The sequence below is a fragment of the Nomascus leucogenys genome, chromosome 1a (assembly GCF_006542625.1).
Source record: "Nomascus leucogenys isolate Asia chromosome 1a, Asia_NLE_v1, whole genome shotgun sequence".
Taxonomy (NCBI): domain Eukaryota; kingdom Metazoa; phylum Chordata; class Mammalia; order Primates; family Hylobatidae; genus Nomascus; species Nomascus leucogenys.
In genome coordinates this window covers 69,333,857-69,360,322 of record NC_044381.1, presented here as the reverse complement: position 1 = coordinate 69,360,322, position 26,466 = coordinate 69,333,857, and the positions used below count along the sequence as shown (strand labels likewise).

At 39.9% G+C, this 26,466-nt stretch overlaps 2 protein-coding genes across 2 annotated transcripts in view; one reads left to right on the top strand and one right to left on the bottom strand.

Annotated features, from left to right (window-relative positions):
* The window catches only part of GPR137C (G protein-coupled receptor 137C), a 77,648-nt gene extending 71,597 nt beyond the window's left edge, over nt 1–6,051 (bottom strand). Inside the window, exon 1 of the mRNA XM_003267696.4 lies at nt 5,297–6,051. Coding sequence (XP_003267744.2) covers nt 5,297–5,740 — 444 coding nt within the window. The 5' untranslated portion in view covers nt 5,741–6,051. The remainder of the gene's footprint in view (nt 1–5,296) is intronic.
* Nucleotides 6,052–6,303: 252 nt separating this feature from the next.
* TXNDC16 (thioredoxin domain containing 16) overlaps nt 6,304–26,466 on the top strand; it is a 122,387-nt gene continuing 102,224 nt past the window's right edge. The window contains exons 1-6 of the mRNA XM_003267695.3: nt 6,304–6,572; nt 14,515–14,622; nt 15,257–15,492; nt 16,427–16,509; nt 21,504–21,577; nt 22,396–22,470. Of these exons, the coding sequence (XP_003267743.2) occupies nt 15,333–15,492; nt 16,427–16,509; nt 21,504–21,577; nt 22,396–22,470 (392 nt within the window). The 5' untranslated portion in view covers nt 6,304–6,572; nt 14,515–14,622; nt 15,257–15,332. The remainder of the gene's footprint in view (nt 6,573–14,514; nt 14,623–15,256; nt 15,493–16,426; nt 16,510–21,503; nt 21,578–22,395; nt 22,471–26,466) is intronic.

Sequence of the window (26,466 nt, the reverse complement as noted above, 5' to 3'; positions counted from 1 at the left end):
GCTATATCCTGAGTGATTTTTTTTCCTGAGATCTTCTAGTTCACTTATTTCTTTTTAACTGTGTTTAATCTGCTTAACCATCCATTTCAGTTAATTTTTTCATTAAAAAATGATTTCCAAATGTGCCAATTTTAAGTTTTACATTTCAACAGTATTTAATTCATAAATGAGTAATTATTGTGTACTATGTATTTGATAATTCTGATTATCTGCAATTCCCCAGTGTGATTTTTGATTCTGAACCCATGTTTTTTGGAATTTTATCTGTCAGAAGTCTGGGTTTAAAGTACATTCCTCCACAGATCCTTTGCATCTGCTTCTTACAGCTCCTTGAGGTTAGTATAAAGCAAGGATAACTTTATGTTTTCAAGTTAGATCTCCTGAAACCCCCCAGTCCGCTCCTCTCAATCACAGAACTGATGTGAATTTAGGCTTCAAACTTGTGCAAGAACGAGCTTATTTTGCATTCCCAGGGAAGACTTTTATTTACCAATTTGTCCCCGCTATCTAGCTCTGAGGCCCTGCTTATTTTCCCAGCTGATCCACTGAAGGTGTACACTTAAAAGATTCTGGCATTATGCTGGAGGGGATGAAGTCTTTTTAAAGACCTCACTGCAAGGCACGGCTTGCAACGACACCTCCCTATACCCTCAATACACAAAATTAAAATCTGGGCAGTAGGCTAGCAGGAGGCAGCTGAAAACCACTCCTGCCCTACCCCCAAGACACACATTTGTGTGGTATTTTATCATTCTGCATTTGCTTTTTTTTTTTTTTTTTGGTAGTTTCTGGCCTTTTCTTGCCAGCCCAATCATGCATTGAAAAAGACTGACTACTCTCTGCAGCATTTCTCCGAATCTCTGGTAGGCCAGATGACCTGGCTTCTACTTCTTTAAACTAGGAGTCATATGCAGTGGATGAAAGGTGAAGAAAGAGTTTGCTAGACAATGGAAAAGGTTTGAAACCATGTGAAAAATGGGAAAGCAAGTTAGAGAAGCACTAAGTAATAAAGAAGTGATGTATCCAGTAAAGTTCATGATATAGGAAGAAAATTACTTGATAAGACTTCATAGCACCTGAGCTATACAATAGTATCACATCTGATACATATTAGCCATTTAATTTTGGACAAATCACATCCCTTTCTACCTATTTGATGGGGGTTGTGAAGATAAATCGCACAAAGTGCTTTGAAAATACCAATTTCATAAAATGTAAGGCATTATAATCATGTCTTGTTACAGGTATGTATCTGAAACTTCGGCTTCACAGATGATTTCAGGAGAAATAAGATCAAGATAGTGAAAAAATTTAGTAGATTCAGACAAAAACAGTTTATAGTCAGTTATGGATAAAAGTCAAACACTGAACTAAACCACTATTTCTGGTAAACAGTAACTGACTCAGGATATGAGATTCATCTTACAGACTTTTCTATTTTGTTGAATTTGTTGAAACTAAATTAGCAAAGCCTTAATTAGTATGGGCCATTTGCCATGATATAAAAATAGTTTCATTAAACAAAATTCTATACTGTATGAAATCTTTTAGGCAGAAAATAGATTCCAGACACTACATAATTTACCTCCAATGTTCATCAAAATAAAGTTAACCCCCATATTTTAGATGATTACATATTTTCTAAATTTTGTCCTTTTTATAAAGTGTCATTCAATAATATAATCACCATTGTTCTAGTTGCTAGAGATAAAAATATGTAAAATATTCCTTCTTATCCTCAAGGAATTTCTATTTTAGGTGGTAGAAGTGTGATTTCAATTTTTGTGGGAAATCAAAGAACAGAACACAATCAATGAATCTGTAAGTTGACTTGCATGTTATTTGAAGTATTACCAATATAAGAATATATCTACTGGTAGGGACAATAATAGCATCCATAAATGTAAGAGTTAAGATTTTGAATTTAATTTTCCTAGCTGTTTTGGCATTGTGATTAAGTCACTGTACTTCATCCTGATTAAGCAATTGGCACTCCTAAGACCAAATTGAAAGTAAGAACTTCAATATGTTGAAGATGAACTCATTGATTTTGGCATGCATCACAACACTCCAAGATGGTATACCATCAACTCTCATTAAAAAAAAAAAAATTAGATTCAGGAGGTTCATGTGCAGGTTTCTTACATGGATATATTGTGTGATGCTGTCAACTCTCCTTTTAAGTCCTTCAATATGTTCTAATGGTAGATAGAATCAGTTTTATCAGATAGTCTGTTTTAAATATTGAAGTCTTCTCTGGTAAAAGTCCAGGAGTGTGAACCCTTCTCTGGAAAAGCTCATGTCCTACTGATCCTGCCAGAAGTTTAATATGTGTTTTTAGATTAGTGTACAAGGTGGTTTTTCTTTTTTTTTTTTTCCTCTTTCTCTCAACTATCAGCTTCCAGGAGGTTAAGTATGAGACACTGAGAAGCTTAATTAAGAAAGGGCTACTTTCCCTCATCTCAATTCCATTCAAATGTAGACACCAAGAAAAAAAAAAGGGGGGGTTGAGGCACTTCTTAACTTTTCAAAAATATGAGTTTTAGAATATCCACCAAAATGTATTCAAAGTAGTAGAGTTTGTTTTACTTTTTATACTGATCCACGGTTCTTTATAACTAAGTCCTTAAAGCTACTGTTAGTGAGAATCAGAAAAAACAAATGCTTTAAACAAGTGAAAAGTAATATGGAATTGGTATTTAATACGGCCCACAGCAAAGACAGAGTGAGTTGGTAATCAAGGCACACGACTATTCAAAAAAGATATAGGGGCTTTTGGTTAAAAAAATTAAACATCAGTTAAGTCTTATATTTATTACCACATAAACTTTCCCTACCACTTTGCTATAATATGAAGAACTCACTAGGAAAAACTTCATTAATTCAGAATGATCAATGGGAAGTATACTTGCAGTTATCTGGAACTGACATAAAAATTTGAACTCAAATACTCTCTTAAATACAGGTTCCTGGAGATTTTCTCTAATGAAAAGAGAAATGATTTCTGGTTATCTCCTTTCAAACAGGCTTTCAAAAAAATTGACAATTTGTTCTCTTAAGTACAACTGTGTCCTAAAATTGTTTATTTGATTATAAAAAGAAAGGATAGACAAACAACTCACACTCTTTTTAGCAGCCATTACAAAGGAAAAAAGCTTTATCCCAGGCTTCTTCCCAAATTATATTTTTCAGGTTAATAGAGTTTTATCATTTTAAAAAAAGTACATTACACAAACATTTAACAGGAAGACTTTTAGATTTTAAATTCTTCCTCACTAGCTTGGAATATTAGCTCAAAGTCTGAAGACCCAATCTAGATACTCCCTGTATTCTATGCTATATAAGCATACCTTCAGAATTTTGAGCTTAAATATATCTCCTTTTTTGTGATAGTGTTTACCCACTTTGTGCTTACCTGGGGGAGCTACTGATTGGGAGAGGGTAAAAAGGGAAACTTCTGGGACACGGAAAATGCTTCATATCTTAATCTGGGTGGTGGTAACATGGGTGTATACAGATGTAAAATTTCATCTAGGTGTGCATTTAAGATTGTGGACTTTATGGTATATGTTATACCCCAAGAAGTAAAGAGTGTTTATCCACTTTATGAAATGCCCACCAACTATTTTACAGTGAATCATTCATATTATTTTGTAAATCAAAATGTATAGGGAAAAAACAAGTCATCTGATGCTCCTGGCATAAAAATCGCTAGTCACTTTCAGGTAAACATCTGAAGCTGGAGTAAAAGCTTCAGTGTTGAGAAGTCACTAACACACTATCTGAAATGGTGGCAGGAAGATTACAATGTATCAGTTTAAGTATAAAGGGTAGAAGTGTTATAACAGCTTAAACGACAACTAGATTAGAACACCCTCAAATAAGTGACACGACTATGGCCTCATTTGATTTGTGATAACCTATGCTTCTTATTTCCGCTTACTGGTTTGGGTTTTTGTCATTGTATTGTTTGGACTTTCAAAGGATGGAGAAGGAAAATAATAAAAGTTAAATTAGTTTTGTTGTTTTCAAGTATTGTTTTTAGTGTGCTAAATAGCTGACATTATGACTGATTTTAAAATTATGCATTCTACTTCCTATTTATTAAAGGAGAAAAGAGTCGGTTTATGCAGGAAATATAAACACTTATACGTCATTTTTTTTTTTTTACTTTTGCTTGGAACTACATTAAGTCCATCATCTCCAAAAAAGCTTTTGAGAGGATTAGCTGCATAGGCCAATATTATTCTATATTAGTCTGTATTAAGCATATGATGTCACCTTGCTTCCTCCCCTCCTCAAGCTTTTCTTTTGGTGGGAAGGAGGACTTTTTTGGGGGAAATTCTTAAAATATTATGCTTAAATACCACAAGCTGACACACGACTGACAACCTTACACTCCCAAACCTGTTTGAAATGGGTCAAATAACTAAGCGCTGCAGAACAATGCAATCCAACCAGCAATTCCCCATAAAAGAGAAAGGGGGTGTGATTAGGTTCCAGATATTAAGCAAGTTATTGCAAAAACAGTTTGGTGGTTTTGTTTCTGCAATAGGCACAGGTTGAGGTAGTATTTTTTTTTCTCTTAATTAGCTCCAAAAAAGACTATGCTATAGGAGGTAGGATAAACCGCTAAAGCATGAAGCAACTGGGGCAAACATTAAGGGCTTTATGGAGGTCCTTATCCTGATCCTCAGCATTGGTTATTGATCATCAACCCTGCTGGGGAACTATCGAACGAAATTTGTGTGAGGCTTATCGAGCCACAGGAAAGGAGATGCAGGAGGGAATATAAGCTTCTAATAAAAGAAACGCAGCAACAATAGCAGAGGAACAGCTCTGCCTGGTGACGTAATGGCTGGCAGCAGTCCAGCTTCAGCAGAGCTGCTGCTACCTCAGCATCCAACCTCCCTCAACATAGTCCGGCTTCGGCAGAGCCACCGGGGCTGCTACTTCTTGCGATGCCACTTTGTTGGTGCCACCAACGCCTTACCTCGGAGGGCCAGAACACCGAACAAAGGGTTCGTTCCGTTGCTGTTTTAAGTTGTCAGACACACACACACTCACTCACTCACTCACCCCCTAGCCCCGGACCCCCCAGTAATCGAGCCAATCAGCCACTTAAGTTTAAGGCGAAAACACTGGCTCACACTCCAGGTGTGCCTCAGTTTCCCCAGGCTGGTTTCCAGTCCGCCCCTCGCTGCCCACCCCCCACACCCGCTGGTCCTCAGCGGGAGTTGATCCCGGCGGCCCCGCGCACCCGCCCGGGCCCCGCATGCCGGCCCTCCCGCCTTACCTCCGCCAGGTAGAGGTTGAGGAGACAGAGCGTGGAGAACTGGAGACAGGAGGGGAAGCAGTAGAGCAGCCAGTGGGGGAAGAAGTGCAGGTGAGCCGGCGGCCGGAGCAAGGGCAGGGAGCCGCTGAGCGAGAAGGCGGCGGAGAAGAGGGTGGTCCTGAGCGCTGCCCACAGGAGACAGAGGAAGAGGCAGAGGCTCTGGTAACTCAGCCGCCGCTCGCGGTACAGCAGCAGCCGCCACAGCTGCAGGTAGGCAAAGGCGAACAGCGCGGCGTAGAGCAAGGCGTGCAGGACGCTCAGCGCCAACTGCACGGAGCCCGGCACCGCGGCGCCTGAGGCGGCAGCGACGGCGCCTCCGCCTCCGCCGCCCCCACCGGGCGTGGAGGGCTCGCGGCCGGCTGCGGGGGCGGCAGCTGCCGCCGGACCCGGTACGGTCACCCTCATGAGGGGGCTGGGGGCCGGGCGAGCGAGCGCGGGAAGGAAGGGGCTGGACTCGGAGCCGCCGTCGAAGGGGAGAAGGACTGCCCCCTTACCCCCCACCCACCCCAGCCTCTAACCCCAGGAAGCGCCGTGACGGGACCCGGAGTCCAGCGCAGAGCAGCCGCGGCTCCCCCCGACCCCGCCTCCTCTTTCCCCCACCCCCCGGGGGTCTCGGCTCCTCCTGCTGCGGCTCAGCTCCGTAGCTGCAAAAAACAACTCTCGGCTGGAGACAATCAGCTGAGAAACCCGAGCATTTGAGGCGCTCGCTCCGCACTGTGGGCTCCCGCCGATTGGCCCAGGCAGGCACGCCCCCTGAGCGCCGCGCTCGGAAGGCCACGGGTCGCAGGACCCGTCGCTCGAGGGCCCCGAGATCTGATTGGGCGCGTTATTTCCCTACTTTCTCCCTCCCCTGTACTTCCCACCCACGCTGCTGATTGGCCCTGCTACTGCACCGCCCGTTCGCGCCGGCGGGAGGACTCTGTAATCGTCTGTCACTCTCGCTCCGCCCACCGCGCTTCCCATTGGTTAGAGAGTGCCTCGCGGAGGGAGCACGAGGAGAAGGAGGAGCTTCGCAGGTTGTTTTTTGCCCAGGAGGCCGACTCCGCCGGGTCGCTGGCGGCCGCGGGCTGGGAGGGAGCGGTGCTGCGCCTTCGCAGGTTGGCGAAGTGGTTCCAGGCTACCCGGCTAGTCTGGCACGGCCCCGCCTTCTGTCTCCTCGTCCGTCGCGTGGCGGCGGGAACTGTTGGCCGCGCGGCCTCGGGAACGGCGCAGGTCCCCGCCCGCAGGTCCCGGGCAGGTAGGTGGCAGCGCCGGCCCCTCAGAGCCTGCAGACCCGGGGATTCAGACGAAGCGGCTTTCTGTAGCCAGGGCTGCACTGCACAGCTCCGGAGTCTGACCTAGGACACCCGCCTCTGGGGCACCGAAGGGCCTCACCTGGAGCCTCCTGAGGGCATTTTGCCTTCTCTTTTCGGTGCATGAACGGCGGGAAACACCGGAGCCTTTTGTGGGTCGAGGGGATGGAAAGGGGCGACGGGGAGAACCAGAGCTCTTAAGTGAAAGACCCTTCCCTCCCAAGGCCAAGGGAAATGTCTGTTAAGGAAGAGTAGTAGTAGTATCAGATGGATGTTGAAGCGATCTGTGAGCAGGGGGAAGCTGGTTCTTTCAAACGTAGAATTTGGGAAGATGCTCTGGGCTTAAGTTTTGGGAAAAAGGCAGAAACAGACTTGTAAGTATGATGATTGCCTGGAGAGGAAGTAGAATATTCTTGTACTGTTTAAATTCCACATGTATTGAAGCCTTGGACCTGTGTATGGTAGATGGTGGCGCTATTCCTAGGGCTGAGAGAGAAAATATATGCTATGTTACTGCTGTAAAGAAGCGAGGAATAATCAGATCGACTAACGTATATTGGGCCGGCACATAGTTGTTGACTTTTTTTTTCCTATTTGGGATTAAAATTAGCAAGTAGTGCAAAATTAAAAGGAAATAATTTGTTTTCTTTAGAATATACAGCACATTACGAATTCAGTATCCTTGTGAAAGACATTGCTACGTTTATTGGAGCAACAAAGACCCAGCTTTTCTTACCTCACCATCCTTTGTCCTATGCTTTTTTTTTTTTCTTTTTCCATGCAGGGTCTCCCTCTGTCGCCCAGGCTGTAGTGACAGTTCACTGCAAACCTCCACCTCCTGGGCACAAGCAGTCCTCCCACCTCAGCCTCCCAAATAGCTGGGACTACAGGCACCGGAGCCACCATGCCTGGCTGATTTTTTTTTTTTTTTTGGTAGAGACGGGGTTTCACTATATTGTCCAGACTGGCCTTTGTCGTATGCTTTGCCCAAGAAGAGTGTTGCTGTCTTTTTTCCTAGCTAAGTATTCCACAGGGAATTTTAAAGTCTATTTTGTAGATTCTGGGACAGTCGTTTGTCCAGGTACCAGATGCTAGTGTGGTTTGAGTTCCTTATAGGTATGCTGACAAACTGTGGTAGATGTACAGGCCTGGCACTGTTACCTCGACATCCCTCAGATGAAACGTTCAGCTAAGCAGGTAGAAGTGCAGTGTATGAGAGGGTACGGCTTGCTCCAAGAAGTTAACAGGCCTAATCCAAAATCTATGCTTTGGAGAAGGATTTTATGTTTATTGGAACCTAAGAAGTTCATCTCATGTATTTTTAGAGAATGTGGTCAGGACAGTACACAATTCTCTTCAAATAGGAGACAGGATGCTCATGACAGCAGTGATGTAATTGATTGCAGTAATGTGCTTAAGTATTTAAATTAAGCATAAAATCAGAGTTGTGTGATTTTAGGCACTCGTCAAAATCAAGGGCGCCACATATTCTCTGCCATGGCCTATTTGCATCTTCCATAATCATTGAGGTGCACATTTCAAGTCATCAATAGACTTTTACTATAAAAGGGTTTTTCTTTTTCTCCTCTATTCTCTGCTGAAAGTGATAGTAAACATCTGGATAGTACCCATACTAATTTTAGGTCTTTGCCTGTGAGACTTACCTGCCACCTTGCCATGTGTCAGTAAGAGCAAGTCTGGATAGCCTCCTCCTTTCTTCTTTTTTTGGGGATGGGAGTGTGTGTGTAGAGGTGGGGGATGAGGGTGCAGGTCGAGGATTTTCCTCCCAACTGCTTTGAAAAGGCTCTAAAGGGGAGAGATGTTGACTCCTTTTATTGCCTCCTTGGGTCTGAGATGACAAACTGTGTTGAGATCTAATCAACATTTTATTTGAGGCTGGTTCAGTGAGCAGGTTCTGTTCTCCAGTAGCAGCATTAAACTGTAAGTAAGCTGACTTCAGACAGAATGTTCTTACGGGAACTTTGTAAGCACTATATGCTCCATTTGTTGCAAAATATGAAGTGTGTCTTTTTCCGGAGTATGATGGCCACAGATGTTGATACAATTTATTTAATAGTTACAGTTGTTAATTTCCTTCTTTTCTGAGAGGGAAAGCCATTAATTTTATGGTTAATCATAAGGGAATATTAGGCCTATAAAGGGGGAACTAACCAAGGGTTTCCTAGAAAAGCTTGGTGTCAGCTATTCTAAAATTTAAATGTGTCCAAATGCATAAAGATTTAATATTGTTGTTCGAGAGGACAGATGACCCTAGCACAGTAGTCTTTCAAACATTTAAAAGCAGAACTGTTTGGGTCGGGCATGGTGGCTCACACCTGTAATCCTAGCACTTTGGGAGGCCAAGGTGGGCGGATCATGAGGTCAGGAGATCAAGACCATCCTGGCTAACACAGTGAAACCCCGTCTCTACTAAAAATACAAAAAATTAGCCGGGTGTGGTGGTGGGCACCTGTAGTCCCAGCTACTTGGGAGGCTGAGACAGGAGAATGGCATGAACCGGGGAGGTGGAGCTTGCAGTGAGTGGAGATCGCACCACTGCATTCCAGCCTGGGTGACAGAGTGAGACTCTTGTCTCAAAAAAAAAAAAAAAAAAAAAAAAAATCAGAACTGTTTGTCAATTACTATTGCATACAGTACCCTACACCAAAATGGGATTGGTGGAGCTAATGAGGGCTACCAGCTGTTCTACCTGCCTAAGGAACACAAAGGCAAATCCTCATACTGTCTCCTTACAAGAAGACTAGTGTTTTCTCTTGAAGTACTTCGTCCTTGATGTCTTTTGGAGCTTAATATTCAGTTGCTGAACAAAACACACTTTTGTCGCCTTTAACATTTTACATGCACACTTTAGCCCTTTTTCTACTATTGTCTCACAGAGCCATTCTTACAGTGCTGTTACCCTCTTGTATTAGTCTTTAGTTACATGTCACTCATTCTTTCTATTATTTAAATGAGCTGTGCAAACACACTTCTTTAGAGTTTAGGGATGAGACAAAAGTTACATCTTATATGCCAACTCTGATCCATGCCAGCAGGACCATTATACTGAAGAATTGAGGGCCTCTTCCAGCCCAAAGGGTCAAAGTCTACATGTAGTTGGGAGGTGTATCTGTAGTATTGGCAAACATGCTATGGAAAACATTTACCTATTACTTTTCCCGTCTTTTAGTATTGGCATCTTTTGTGGTAATAGTCAATTGCATTTTAAAGGGTCATCTTCTTATATTCAAGTCATAATCCGCTTACCCATTACTAAGACCAGGTGTACTAATAGCGCTAGACTGGGTTATACTGTGGAAACAACCCCGAAACATTAGAAGTTTAAAATAATATATATTTTTTTTTCCGGGTCAGAGTTTTGCTCTTGTTGTCCAGGCTGGAGTGCAATGGTGTGATCTCGGCTCACTGCGACCTCTGCCTCCTGGGTTTAAGTGATTCTCCTGCCTCAGCCTCCTGAGTAGCTGGGATTACAGGCACCTGCCACTATGCCCAGCAATTTTTTGTATTTTTGGTAGAGACAGGTTTCATCATTTTGTTTTGTTTTGGCCAGGCTGGTCTCGAACTCCTGACCTCAGGTGATCTGCCCGTCTCGGCCTCCCAAAGTGCTGGGATTACAGGTGTGAGCCACCGCACCTGGCCTAATAGTGTTGGAGGCAGAAAGAATGAGGATCGTGACCAACTTAGTATACCACTGGAGGCTATATGAGCAAACAGCAAACTGTTCTCATGAAGGCAGGTTGTTGGCGAATTGACAAACTGTGTCTGCCTCCCAGAAGGAATGCTAAAGCCAGTCACACCCCAGGCGCAGTGTTTCTTGTGATTATCTACAGGAACATCTGAAGCCTGTTAGCAATCATGTGAACCTGTGATAAATCAAGCAGCTGACCAACCGTTACCTGCTCCTCCCTGCTCTTGCTACCCAATAAATATGAAGGGTTGTGGAAGCTCAAGGCCCTTGCTCACTAGAAGCAAGGAGCCCCCGACCCCTTCTTTAAAACAGATTATTTTGTCTTTGTTTTCATTTCTGCATTCGTTCCCCCTTCGTTCAGTCCCATAGTAACTGTCATGTAATAGTTTATTTTACAGTGGATCAGCTGGGAGCTTTCCCCTATGGTGTTCTCTTTCTGGGACTTGGGCTGACAGACAAGGCCTAATTTTGAGTGTTATCAGTCATCATGGCAGAGGGAAAGTGTGTTGTGGTTCATTGCACATGTATACTGACTCTTAAAAGCTTCCAGAAGTACATGTCACCTTGCACATTTCATTGGCCAAGTCACGGCCATACCTAACTCAAGGAAGTGAGATGTATAATTTTAACGTGCAGAGAACTAGAAACATTTGAACAGTCTCTCTTGTCAACAAATGCTTTCCTTTGTATATGTAGTTCTTCCTTGGCCTTTCCTGGTGGAGGTAATTCAAAATTACCTTCTTCACTATGTGAAGCCTAAAGTTGAGGATCTCCGAGTAATGCCCAGCAGTGGTCATCTCTTTACTGGTCTAGATAGAAGTTATCTGTCTGCCACCCCCTGTTGAACACATAAGGCAGTGCTGGGAGAGATAACTGTAAGTGTTCCTGTTTGGAGAGAGGAAGAATGGAAAACACACACCAGACTCTAGATTGTAGCGATCTACAGTTGAAATCTCTCTAGGTAGATTTTGCTGGGGCTCTAGTTCTGTTCCGTGAGTTCTCTAGGCCAGTTGAAACAACAACAACAATAACACTCCTATCTAACACAATAGAAATGAATTACAGGAAAAGTGAAATAAAGAACATCAGTTTACAAGCCCAATTTTAGAATTATTATTAGGTTCAACAAACATAAAATTACTGTGTGAAATTGCTATAAAATGTTCTAAACATTTACATTCCATTTCTGTATTTATGTCATTATTTTAGACGAGTAACAAATAGTTCTTACTCTGCACATGCCCTACAGCATAGTTCTCCGTGGTCCTTGGCTTTGCCCTCTGTGAGGTTCTTCCATTTTTATTATTCTTGGCCACGTCTGAAATTGGCTTTGGAGCGTATGGCCTCTGGCCTCTTTCTGTGGCTGAGCAGTTTTGTCAGTTTGCTTTGTGACCATGCACGGGTGGGGGCCTAAGGATCGTTTTAAGTTTTGAACATTTAGTCTTTTGGATGGCACTTCATCTCTGAGTATTTTTCTTTTAATGCCTTGTTAAACATCACCAACAGCAACCATCACACAGTACTAATCTATCTTCCAACTTCTTCTTTTAGAGCTATAAATAAGTTCATTAGCCACAGGAACCTAGTTACACGTTCATTATAAGTTAATCAGGTACATGTCACCTCCAAATTATTGTAGTGACAGTTTTATCAAACTTGTTAATGTGGGTCACTTGCTTAGCTCCAGTCTCTGATAAATGTTTCCTTGAGTAGGCCCAGAACAGTTTCTATGCTGCTTGGCCCCAGCCAGTGTTTTGGAGTTTTTGTTAAGGTGGCATCTCACTTCTAGTTTATATACAGCTTAAGAGAAAATAGTTTATGCTGCTATAATAACCCCTGCCGTCTCAGTGACTTAAAACAACAAGGTTTATTTCTTCCTATGTCACATGCTTATTACACATTAGCTGGGAGTTCTCTGTTATGCTCATGCTCACAGAATGGACACCATTTGGGCATTTCTCTTGACTGCGACAGAAGACAGTAAAGCCTGGCTTTATTAACACTAGCTGCCGAAACTGTTGCCTGAAAGAGACAGATGCCACTTTTGCTCACATTTTATTGGCCACAGTAAGTCATCTGGTGGTCGTAACTAACTCCTCTAGAGGTGGAGGATGGAGGGAGCTTAAGTGTGATTAGTAACTGCAAGGAGAACTAGAACTGTACTAATGAACTATCACACCAAGGTAACGAGGCCACATTTCTCCGAAGGTACTCATCACCTGGTTCTGATATCCAGATTTTTGTAGTATTAAGTTTTTGTTTGTTTGTTTTGTTTTTAGACAGGGTCTTCCTCTTTCACCCAGGCTGGAGTGCAGTGGCATGATCATGGCTCACTGCAGCCTCAATCACGATCCTCCCGACTTAGCTTCCCTGGTAGCTGGGACTACAGGTGTGTGCCACCATGCATGGCAATTTTTTTTTCTTACTTTATATAGAGACAAGGTCTCTATGTTGTCTAGGCTGCTCTTGAACTCCTGGGCTCAAGTGATGTTCCTGCCTCTGCCTCCCAAAGGGCTGGGATTATAAGCATGAGCCACCGTGGCTGTCCAAGTATTGTTTTTCATTCCCTTTTCTAATTACTGGAGGTAAAAAAAAAAAAAAAAAAAAAAAAAAGTCACCAAGTACCTTTTGTATCTTTGTTTTCACTCTGCTCTTGCTGATATTCTCTTTCCCCACCCACATTCCCTTGCCTTTAGTTAAGATCTTTTTATGAGGACAGCATGTCTCTGAGCAAATGCATTTTATTTTCCATGCATGTGAAATGTCCACTCTTCCATGGCCCTACAAGGTACATATCCTTCCCCTACTCCCTTTCCCCTCTTTCTTCTTCCTTAGAGCCAATTACTTTTAACTGCTCACTGTTTGTTTTGGCATTGATCGTCCTATTTTCAGTAAACTTGGTTTTTGGTTTTGTGAAAGTTGAAAATTTAGTTCTCTTTCATTTATTTTCCCACCCTAGCTGCATGTTTCCTTATTTTCTATCTGCCTTTTTTCTCAACAGTTGTTATGGTTTTGGTTAAATCATTATTCAGCATTTATTTCATTATGAAGACATAAATTCTACTTCTAGCTGACCCATGTGGCATTCTTTGCTTTAAGTAATTTTTAAAGTAATCAAATCTTACCCTAGATGGAACAAACTACAGAGTTTACTACTGAGTTCCTAACTCTAAACATGTGAGAGCAATCACCAATGTCTCTAACCCATTAAAAGCACAGTACTTTCACATATATAATCTTGTTTGGCCAATGAGATAGAAAATATGGGAAAGTAAGCATTGGCTGTATGGTTAGACCTTTAGTGCTACAAAATACATTCTAGGGGAAAAGAGTAATATGTTAACACTAATGTCCAATTTAGTGTTAAAATAGTTAAATTATAACCTGGAGGCCAGGAAAGATGATATTCTATACTGGAATCTTTCACCTGTGCTTTTCGTGTTGTACAGTTTAATTAGGTTATAGTTATTTCATATATAGTAATGAATGTTATATAGTTATTCTCTTAGCCTCAGAAATGCATGCATTTTCTCCAGAATATGAAGAAAATACTGGATGACCTATTTTAAAACATCCCTATTAATATAAAGTGGCTTTAAAATAGGCTGGTTTAAAATGGTTATAATGTATAATCAATTTTAATGTCAATGATACCCCTTAATTATGTCATTAAAATTACATTTTTATATACCTCTTATAGTTCTTGCTTCTCATTTTACTTTGAGTTTTTGAACTCTTGACTCATTATTAAAAATTGATGGCAAATTTTTTCACTGTTTGATATATACTATCTCTGAAGAACAGAATTATTAGGAAATTACCAATGAGTAATTACTTCATTTTTTTTTTTTAGGAACACCGGCTTGTTAGAGAGAGATGTTATGTGCTTGTTGATAATATTGAATGAGCAGAGTAAATACTCAATTTAATATGATTTTTCATACATTTCAAATTATTATTTTATTCTTTGCCAAAAAATTCTACCTTTATCCTTATGAGTATATAGACATAATCTCTTGCTGTTTTTTCCTATTGCCTATTTTGAGATAGTGAGCTTGCATTTGAAAGAGATGGCTCCTGTTTGAAATTTTAAAAATACTGAAACAAAATTTTCACCTACAGCTATGACTGTTTTTATATTATACTAATTTTTCTAAACTTTCTTCTTTTAAATGTAGATAACATAGATCATCAGTAGAAAACTTCTTGAAGTTGTTCAAGAAAAATTTGAAAGTAGCAAAATAGAAAACAGAGAATTAACAGCAGATACAGAGGACAGCATGGAAGTAAGTACGCCAAAGAAAGAAGATAAGAGGAGGATATCTAGAACAAATTTGATTTCAGAACATAGAATTGAGTTAAAGTATGAGTTGAAAAAGAAATTTAAATTTTTAAGCAGTATAGAGAAATCTAAGGGTTAGGCATTACAAATTGTGTATATTTAGAAGGAATGTTCTTCCATTGTTTTAATAGGTTTCTTCTAGGGGATTTAAAGTAAAAGTAAACATGTTAGGCATATTTTGGATGTCTCACTCCCATCTAAATGGCATTAAATAATTATTTGATTATTTCTTATAATCAACTATAGGTAAAGAAAAACAAAATGCCCAATTAAAAAATGGATTGGTTAATGTTTGAGAATTAATTTTAGAACCCTTGAAAATGACAATTAGCTTAACATACTCTACTAAATTGAGCATTTTCTAGGTAGTTTTGATATCTTTTGCAAGTATCAAAAATCAATAGTATTTTCAAGTCAATGTTGTTATATATTGTCCCCCCTCAAATTTTTATGATATGGTAAAGTACTAGCAAAATTAAATGATGTGACTAATGACTTCCTTATTGTAGATTTTACTTCATTCATTCATTTAACAAATTCATTCAACAAACCCTCGTTGAATACCTTCTCTGTGCCAGGTGTTGTCTTAGGAAACAGAACACAGCAGTGAAAAAACAGACAAAATCTTCCGCTCAGATACAACTGCAGCTGATAATGTTTTCCAGCTTCAATGTCTTTAGAGTTGGGATCTCTTTTGTCATAATGTGCATTTTTTACATGCCAGCAATAAACTCTTTACCAGAACTGAGTCCTCAGAAATATTTTAGTACATTGCAACCAGGAAAAGCCTCTTTAGCTTATTTTTGTCAAGCTGGTAAGTATTTTTAAAATTCTAATATGATTCTTGTGATGTTTTTATTGCTATTTAATCAATAAGCTCAGTGAGAGATTTCTGTTAAGATTAATAGTATGTGCTATACAGCTGTTAATATAATATGTCTGATTGGGTTTGAATCCGGCCCATGCCACTTAGCCTGTGGTGTGACCTTTGTTAAGTCACTTAGCTTCTCTGTTTTTCTTTCATCATCTGTTTAGGAGAAATAGTACTTCATAAGTTTGTTGTGAGGATTAAATGATTTTACTTATATGCTGAGTTCATAGTAAATACTGGATAAGAGTTAGCTACTAACATAACATCTGAAAGAATACTTTCTCATGTTTTTAGCGTGTAACTATTTTAAGTTTTTTAAAACTTTAAATGTAATGCTTTAGATTAATACCCTGCTTTAGCTGTATTTTTAATTATACTGAATTAACTAATACAACTATTGAGCATAACTAATAATTTTTTGATAGTCAAATTCAAGTCTTCATGTCTTAAAAATACTATTCTTGGAATTAATAAGTGAAGTGAGTACACATTTCTGTTGGCTACCTTATTATAATTGTGATTAGAGAATGGTATTTTAAAATCATTTTGAAAGTTTTTGTATGTGTACATGTGTGTTGTGTATATGGTATTAAACTTGGAGGAAGAATGCCAAATGTTAGGTTTAAACAAAACATTTATTGTTGTTTTAGGAAGTTTTTAAGGTCCATTTACAAAGTTAAAGTACATCATGATAAAAACAGAAATAAGAATAATGAGGCAATAGTAAAATAAGGGTGTGAAAATATGTAACGAGATATGTTTAGTTATTTGTTGTTGCATGCTAGTTGGACAAATGAATCTATTCTGTGTTTGCAGATTTTCAAATTCATTTTTAAGGGGCAATTCATAAACATTCATGAAACATTTGTTATTTTAGATTCCCCAAGAACATCTGTATTTCTTGAAGAACTGAATGAGGCTATTAGACCTCTGCAGGACTATGGAATTTCAGTTGCCAAGGTAGAAAGATATTTATGTTACTAAAATATTAGTGACGAACATCTTACAACTTTATGGCTTAAGACTGAATATCTTAAAATACTTCCATTTCATATCTTTTTCCAAACTGGAAATATATTTTTTTCATAAGAATAAACAGAAGCACAGAAAGATAGTTTCAGGTTATTGCATAACATACTACATATAGAGGGGACAAAAAGCTGTTTAAAAATTTTTAGCTTAGAATTTAACTTTATGTTATAAATCATTCTATTGGGCCCATGGTATCATTTTTCAAACCTATACTTAGGTTTTTGTTCTGTTTTGTTTTGCCTAATGAATATTTCATAAGAGGTAGCCACAATTCAGCTGTTTTTAAATTTTTATTAGCACAAACTAAAGTAACAAAATGGAGGTAAGCGAATAATTTTTTTCTATTCTTCTAAGTCTTTATAATTGTTTATGTTTCACTTTTTCGCATTTATTTTTAGAACAAAGTTATAACAACTCAACATTACATATTTAATTTTTTTCTCAAAAATTGTTCATATTTGCCATAGAGTATTATAGAAAATTTCCACATGCATCATGGATTAGATAGATATGTAAGCCTTTCATTTAATTTAAACTTAGAATTTATACATCAGACAACTGAATGAGGGGTAACCCAGTGATACTAAATTCTTTCTGGTTAATGTCTACCTGACTTTATGTACATTTTTTCTTAATGCATTAGCCTTCCTCTTCTAAGAGATGGCTATTGTCACTCTTGGTCTCTGCAGCTAGAGTTCCCAGAGCAGACAGCATGGAAACATTAACTAACATTGGCTGTATACCTTAAAAAATATCTATTTTTTAAATGTGTCAATTCTGTACGTATAGAGATCTCAATTAACTTTGAACAACTGATCTCACTCTAGAATGATAATGGCAATCATCTCCAAGGATCTCTGAATAAAATTTTAAATCAAAACTTAGAAATGAAGTAGTAGGTTGGTAGGAAACTGAAAAGGGATAATCATACTGTTTAGTAACTGGTAGACTGTCACTAATAACTATGCATATAGTAACTTGAATAGAATGCTAAGGTTCATGCCCAAGCTGTTGCCCTTATGGATGAACATAACTGAAACTCCTGATTTTTTTTTTTGAGAGAGAGTTTTGCTCTTGTCGCCCAGGCTGGAGTGCAATGGCACAATCTCGGCTCACTGCAACCTCTGCCTCCCAGGTTCAAGCGATTCTCCTGCCTCAGCCTCCCCAGTAGCTAGGATTACAGGCATGTGCCACCATGCCTGGCTAATTTTTGTATTTTTAGTAGAGGTGGGGTTTCACCATATTGGCTAGGCTGGTCTTGAACTCCTGACCTCAGGTGTTCCACCCGCCTTGGCCTCCCAAAATTCTGGGATTACAGGCATGAGCCACTGCACCCGGCCCGAAACTCCTGATTTTACAGTGAGAATGCTGAGCTCTATCTAGAAAGGAGATAGTGGCAAATGAGATAAACCTTTGTTGAGTGCCTAGCTCAGTTCCCACCACCTAGTGCTCAGTAAATATTTGAGATTGAAATGAGCTTACCATATTTAATCTTCTTTTGGATAGAAAGATGACTAGCCCCTGTCCTTTTCTTTGGAGAGTTTATATACTAAATAAGGAGGATAAAACACATTCACAAGTCATTTTAATAACTAGCAGAACCTGATCATTGTAATAGGAGAGATACAAATAAAGTGCCATAGAAGTTTTTTTTCTTCTTTTTTTTGAGACGGAGTCTCGCTCTGTCACCCAGGCTGGAGTGCAGTGGCGCCATCTTGGCTTACTGCAACCTCTGCCTCCTGGGTTCAAGCAATTCACCTGTCTCAGCCTCCCGAGTAGCTGGGACTACAGGCGCATGCCACCATGCCTGGCTAATTTTTGTAGTTTTAGTAGAGATGGGGTTTCACCATATTGGTCAGGCTGGTCTCAAACTCCTGACTTCAGGTGATCCTCCTGCCTCAGCCTCCCAAAGTGCTGGGATTACAGGCATGAGCCACCGTGCCTAGCCCATTGAAGTTTAAAGGAAAGAAAGCCCATATTTGACTTTTGAGGTGGAAAGTCACAGATGGTATTGGGAAAGATTTCACAAAAAGCAGCATTTAAGATTGTTTTCAGAAGATAGCAAGAGGCAGGATGAAGAAAATGCTAAAATATAAATGGACTACGTATTCTAGTCAAGACAATGAATGTCAAGCTGGATACAATAACCCAAGAAAGCTGTATGCTATTTAGGGCTATATGTCTTGCCTTAAATGTGTCCTTCCTTTTCTACCTGGTTACCACCTACTTGTTCCATAAGATTGAATTCAGAAATAGTGCCTTTCTCTGGGTTATCTCATGCACTTGAATATGTGAGCAATTACAGCATACAAATCAGAAAAAAACGTAAAGTACAAAATTTGACCTGAAACAAGCTGTAATGTTTAATTCTCCTTCTTGTTTCCCTAACCAATGCTATTTAGAAATGCATCCAAAATAAAGGTTTCAGAAATCTTCAAAGTAAAGGAAGGAAAAAAAAAAGATATGTTATACAAGTGATAACCAGAAGAAATCTAGTGTATCAAAGTAGATTTTAAACAAAAAGCTCTGTCATCCTTGACTTTTCTTTCTCTCATAAGTAATCCATCTACTACTTGGTTCTACTATGAGAACTTTTCAAATCTGACCACTTCCTATACCTTCATTTTTACTTCTTCCTGCCATCTCTTCTCATTGGGGAAACCACAATAGCCTCCTAATAATTGGCCTTTCTTCCTTCACTTTGTCCCATGACAGACTCTTCTCCATATGTAGCCAGATGTGTCAGGATACATCACTACCATGCTGCGAAAGTCCTTTCATTACAATTATGATCAAATAGAAACTTTTGAGTATTGTGGACACTGGCTTTGTCTCTGATCTTATTTTCTGACCCTGCACTTTGTTCAGTTCGTTCTTTTTTTTTTTTTTTTGAGACAGAGTCTTGCTCTGTCACCCAGGCTGGAGTGCAGTGGCGCGATCTTGGCTCACTGCAAGCTCCGCCTCCCGGGTTCACGCCATTCTCCTGCCTCAGCCTCTCTGAGTAGCTGGGACTACAGGCGCCCACCACCACGCTCGGCTAATTTTTTTTTTTTGTATTTTTAGTAGAGACGGGATTTCACCGTGGTCTCGATCTCCTGACCTCTTGATCCGCCCGCCTCGGCCTCCCAAAGTGCTGGGATTACAAGCGTGAGCCACCGCGCCCGGCCATTCAGTTCGTTCTTAATACATAGTGGTCATCTTTCTGTTATTTGAACCCGCTAGAGGTGCTGTTAACCACAGGGCCTTTGCAGATATTTTCCCCTCTGCTTAGAACTCATCTCTTTTACTTATCTGTATATTTTTATGCATTACTGCATTTCTTCAGTTCTTTGTGCAAATGTCACCTTTTCAGTGAAGCCTTCCTTGATTACCTCTCTAAAATGCCCTGTCACATGCTATTCCCTTACAATTTTTTTTTATTTATAGCACTTAACACTACATATTAATTAGTTTTTAACTTGTCTCTACCTTATATTGTTCTAAAGCTAAATATTTTTATTTGGAACTTAACCTGTACCCAAAGTGACTAGAACAGTGACTGACATGGTAGATGTTCAAATATATTTTGAACTGATGAATGAATGGACACATCTATTGTCATAATACCAACCATCCTTATGCTGTAACTTAAAATTTTTAAAATTACATATATTAAAATTTACTTTTTGGTTATGGCTATACTCCGACTTTAATTCTGATTCTCTGTTTCTCATTTCTTAGTGTCAGTTCCTGTTTTGTAGCCTTTTAAACAAATGTTGCTTCCCCAGTTCTTCTTCTTCCTCAAATCCTATTAAAATTAAATTGAACAACAGGAAAACCCCCTCTTAAAAGAAACAAAAACCTCACCAAATGCAAAACAAAATAACTATTCTTCTAGCCTTAGTTTTGGTTAATGTTAGTGGCTCTCCATTTGCCCCATCTAGAAACCCCTTCATTCTTTTTTTCTCTTTCCTCTCCTCCTCTATCCCAATCTGCATGTACATGCTCAGTCTTCTCCCTAGTTTTATGTATTGTATTTGTAAAAAGCCTTTTGAATGTCTTCTGTCCTTTTTGGCTTTACTTCTCGTCCAAGTCATCCATGACCTACACTAATGTGATATTCTTTTAAACTTTCCTTATCTTTGTGTTCTTTTGCCTTCTATTTACCTTCATGTTGTTGCCAAGATTGTGGTTATATTTTTTTTTCACTGAGAGTTTGGATTATAAGCTATCCAGGGCTGGTATGGCTGCTCTGACATCATCACTGACTTAGTTCATTCTTTCTGTTGTACCATTCTTAGCAAGTAGCTTCTTTAAAGATGCCTTATGGTCCATGATTGCTGTTGGTACTCCAGCTGTCTTACCTATTTTTGGTCAAGAAGGTGTGAAAAGAGCAAAAGTATCAGTCAGGCCGCTTTTAAGAGCCTTTTAGGAGTTTCAGCCCAGTGACTCCTCCGAACACCGTTTAGCCATTGCAGGCTGTTGGGGAGGCTGGGAAAGCCTTTTAATGAAACACTTGCTTTTAGCAAAGTTCTGTTAGTAAACAAAAGGGAGGGATGGATTTTGGGTGGGAAACCAGCAGTATCTGCTATCTCTGTGTTCCACCTGCTGAGATGCTTTCATCATCCCAAGTTAGCACTCACTTTTGTGCTTCCTGGCTATTGCTGATACTTTTTGTCTTGCCTTAAATGTGTCCTTCCTTTTCTACCTGGTTACCACCTACTTGTTCCATGAGACTGAATTCAGAAATAGTGCCTTTCTCTGGGTTATCTCATGCACTTGAATATGTGAACAATTATAGCATACAAAATCAGAAAAAAAAATATAAAGTACAAAATTTGACCTTCAACAAACTGTAATGTTTAATTCTCCTTCTTGTTTCCCCAACCAAGAAACTTAACCTTTTGATGTATATGCTAAAACTTAAGTATACTCTTTTAAAGGTTAATTGTGTCAAAGAAGAAATATCAAGATACTGTGGAAAAGAAAAGGATTTGATGAAAGCATATTTATTCAAGTAAGCTATTTTCCTGAGTGTGCTGGACAAATACACAGCTATACTTCTAGAATATTCAAATATGTAAAATATCACTGAGCTAGAATAAAGTCATATGTGGGGGGATCATGTAAAGCTTAACCAAAAGTCCAAGTAATAGATTTGTTACCTAACCTCTCTGGACTTTAACTTCCTTATTTATAAAACAGAGTAATACCTACATCACAAGGTTGTTTTGTGAGGCTCTTGTGTAAACTCCTACAACAAATGCCTGGTAAGCAAGTGCTTACCAAATTTAACGTTCTGGGTAGATATGTCAGGTCCACATTTGGGTGTGAAATAAATGTACTTTATTTTTGAGAGATCTGCCAATCTCTCTGCAGTTGGGTTTGATCTACCTGAGGTTTTTCAAATCCTTGGGATTTGGCTGAAGAAGTAGGGAGAGGTCCTATTTCCTCAGGGACCTTCTAAGGACACTTCTTTTTCCTTCTTGCCTTCTTCCCAGCCCAATTTGGGGAATTTGTGTGTGTGTGTGTGTGTGTGTGTGTGTGTGTGTGTGTGATTGTGAGCTGGGGAGACTGGTAGGAATCCTTGTTTGGACTCATATTTTTTTCTAGCCTTTTTGCCAGGTACAGAGCCTAGGCTTTTCAAAGTTAATATATTTATTGAGAATGTATTATGTGCCAGGATGCTGGTAGGTATGTGGAGTATGTAGATAAGACACAGGCTGTAACATCAAAGACCTTATAAGCTAATGTATTTGATAGACAAGTAAATTGAATTCTAAGGAAATATTTTTTGTGTTTTTAAATATTAATATGTTTTTAAACTTTTTATAGGGGCAACATATTGCTCAGAGAATTCCCTACTGACACCTTGTTTGATGTGAATGCCATTGTCGCCCATGTTCTCTTGTAAGTACGGGGGCTACCCATTCATTTGTTTACTTGTTACTTATCTGTTGATTTCATTTTAAATAATCACAATGCATTAAAATATTTCAGGCATTATATTTGTAGGCAACAATTTAACACAAATTACTAATCTATCTTCCCACATCGAGGATCTAAAAATTTTTTTAATGGCAAAGGATACAGAAACATGGAGATACTTTATAAGAGTAGGAGATGACTCAAAAAAACCACATCGAGTGAGGTCTAACTGGAGGAGTGAGGATTTTGCCAGGTATCTTAGTCTGTTCAGGCTGCCATAACAAAATACAGTAGACTGGGTGGCTTTATAAACAACAGAAATTTATTTTTCACAGTTATGGAATCTGGGAGGTCCAAGATCAAAGTACTGGCAGATTTGGTGTTGGGTGAGGGCCCCTGGTTTATAGCTGGTCATCTTTTCCCTGTGTCCTCACATGATGAAAGGGATAAAGTAGCTCTCTCAGGGTCTCTTTTATTAGGGCACTAATCTCATTCATGAGGGCTCTGCCCTTATAACCTCCTAATATCATCATATTGGCAGTTAGGATTTCAACATATGAATTTTGGGGAGACAAACATTTAGACCTAGTACCAGGTATGAAGCTCATCTTTGTTTTTTTGTTTGTTTGTTTTTTGTTTTGAGATGGAGTCTTTCTCTGTCTCCCAGGCTGGAGCTCAGTGGCGTGATATTGGCTTAGTGCAACCTCCACCTTCCAGGCTCAAGCAATCCTCCCTCCTCAGCCTCCTGCGTAGCTGGGACCACAGGCATGCGCCACTCATCTTTGTTATTCTCACTGGGATTTTTAAAGTACCTGGCTTTCTTCTTATCCCAGCTGGGTTTCTTTCTGGATTCTCTAGCTCTGGGCTTGCTCAGTTAGTACAGAAAGAGTTTGTCCCAACACATACCTCAGTGTTTACTGAGAGAGAAAGTTTAAGTTTTCTGGCCTGGAATCTCCAGGCCTGGTATTTAGGTCTATCTGGGGTCCATTCTTGGAATCTTCCCCTGAATTAAGTCTGATATTCTCTTTGGTAACAGAGCTAGAAAATATGACTTGTTAAGGACATAGGTTTACATGGACTTTTCTAATTTAATGTTATAAGCCTGTTGTCCACTAAGACCTTTGCTGACATTGGCTGTCTTTTTCTGCTTGGGTCTCCTCTTCCTCTCTTACCTACAAAAATTGGTAGTTTAACTCCTGGAAATTCAAAACTTACAGGTGAAAAGTTGTGCTTATCACTTTACAAATATTCCAGTCCCAATAATATGTTAACAAAAGGGCTTTAGAAATTCCTGACAGCCATGGGCCCTGATATTTGTAGACTAAGGAGCCAATCATAATGAGTGTAGATGGTCTTTTGAGGAAGGAATTCCTTGGAATCCCTTTCCTGGGACAGAGGGGTAGCTATCTTGATGGTGGGGGTTCTATGAAGCTTAGCAAAAAGTCCAAGTAGTAGATATGATGTTTGTTCTCAGGAAGCTTACTAGTTAGCAGCTGTCTTTCCAGTGGATACCTGATGACTATCTTTGACCCAGGAATGGGGGTGAAGAAACAGAAAAAGAAGTCTTTTCATAAAGTATGAATCCAAATTTGACACCAAATCCTGGAGTGGCATATCCACATTGAACAACTTGATGACAAGGTGGTTTTGAAACAGCTGGCCCTAGATATAGAGAGGACTGAGGACCCTGTTATCTAAACTGGTTACCCCGTGAGGCTCAGCTCATTCAGTCCTGCTTTAGTAGTGTCCTGTTCTTAGTGCTGTACTACTGCTGATTTATAGAACACGAATTCCACAAATAGATTATTCCCCATGTTCCTGCTGTGTGCCAGACACTTGTTAGACATTGGCTATAAAAAACAGAATAGGATGTGGCTTCTGTTCTGTAGGAATTTAGTGTTGCACAGACAGATAGAGAAAACAGAAAATATTACTAATATGTGATAAGTAAAATAGAAGTATGTATGCATAAGGGCTAATGGATCCACAGAGAAGGGAATAGTTATTCATGTCTAGAATGAGGGTGGGTATTTATTAAGTGGGCTTCCTGAAGGAAGCGGCAGTTGGGATGAGTGTTAAAGGATAAGTGCTTGGTGAAGAAGGGGAAGGTGAGAAAAAAGTAAGAGGAACTTTGTGACAAAGGCATAGAGCAGCCATGTTCAATCTTTTTTTTAGCTTCCCCAGGCCACATCGGAAGAAGAATCGTCCTGGTCCACGCATAAAATACAGTAATGATAGCTGACGAGCTTAAAAAAAAATTGTAAAAACATCTCATAATGTTTTAAGAAAGTTTATGAATTTGTGTTGGGCCATATTCAAAGCTGTCCTGGGCTGCATGCGGCCCATGAGCCACAGGTTGGACAAGCTTGTCATAGAGGTTAGAAGTAGTTGGGAGAAGGTGGTGGTTTTGCCAGAGTATAAAATGTGAAGCAGGAGATAAGAGTAGAAAAGTAGACATGGGGTCAGAGGAAAAGAATTTTTGTTTTCCTCTGTATAAGTTTAGGCTTTTGGGTAACCGCTGAAAAGTGAGGAGTCCAGCTGTAGGCCAAAATCCTTATGTGATCTTTCAGGCCTGATCATATGCAATATTCCAAGGCTATGCCTGACAAACCTCACAGAGGGAAGCTGCCCTCACGATACCACACTCGGCACACAAGCAGTACATTGCAGTTTTCTAGAGAAACTTGAGGTCAAGGACATAGGCCCATTCCTCTCCTAATCCTTTAGGCTCCTATGCTTATATGTGCATCTGCATTCCTAGCCCTGCTGCCTCCATTTTGAGGCCTCCTTATCAGAGCCCTTGGCTAAGGTGCTTTTCTTATCTTTGAGTCAGGGCCCTTCCACTCTTACCCCATACCCCTTTTGTTCCCTCAAGTCCATGCGTCCATAAAGAAGTGGGGCCTGTTGTTTGGGACTCCTTGGAATGAGATGATTCCTTGTGTCTGCACTGTATCCACCTGACCCTTGCCTGTGGTCATTCCAAGGGATGAAAAATGTAACACTGTTGAGCCAGCACCTCTTTTTGGCATCTTGTTTGCATTTTCCTAGTAAGTAAACGAAACCTTGATTGTTACTTTTAGTTTGGCTTGTTCTCATTGACCCCTTTAACACCTGATTGCCCAGCAAAGAGCTGTAGGCAGGCAAGTGATGTGATCAGATTAGTATTTGAGAGATCTTTCTGGTGGATGTGAGATATGTCTATGGGGTTTAAGCATATGTATAAACCATTCTGTGACCATTTTATAATCTAGGGAGGTAGAGTAGGTACAGCAAAGGGGGGATTTTCTTTTTAATGCTTAAGAAGTGAAATTAGCTGGACTTGGTAGTGGTTAATTTGGTAACAGTAGAAATACAAACTTGTAAATTCTTGATCTCTTCTTCTTTCCTACCTCATGCTACCCAGATCTAGTCTGATCACCATCTGAAATAGGCAAGGAAGAAGAGCAAAGTTACAGAATATGAGTCTACTTTAGCCAGTGGAATGTCCGTCATGCCTCAGTCAGGCATCTATAGGAGTTTGAGCCCCGGAGCAGTGTACATCCGGGTGTTGTCAACATATAGATCAGCCAGTGAGCATCCTAGGGCAATACCACCATTTAAGAGAAGAAACTGAGAGAAAAAAAAAAAATGTCAAGGAAGTAGAATTCCAAAGAGGGAGTGTCCTCATTTTTGTTTAAAATGTGAGAAAATGACTTATGTAATACAGTATTTTATAAAATTTCCCAGTAACGATATTTACAACGTTAAAGAACTATGCCAAACAGTATGCTGTCTCTTAGCTGTACCTTCCAAATTGCCATGAGGAACAACCTATCTTCTTACTTTTGTATGCTATAACCATCAGTTTGAAATACCCAGTTCCTGGCTAGCAGTTTTTTTTTTTTCTCTGTTGTACTCTTACAGTTGCATACTACTCATAAAAATAGATTTGAACTGGCCGGGTGCGGTGGCTCACGCCTGTAATCCCAGCACTTTGGG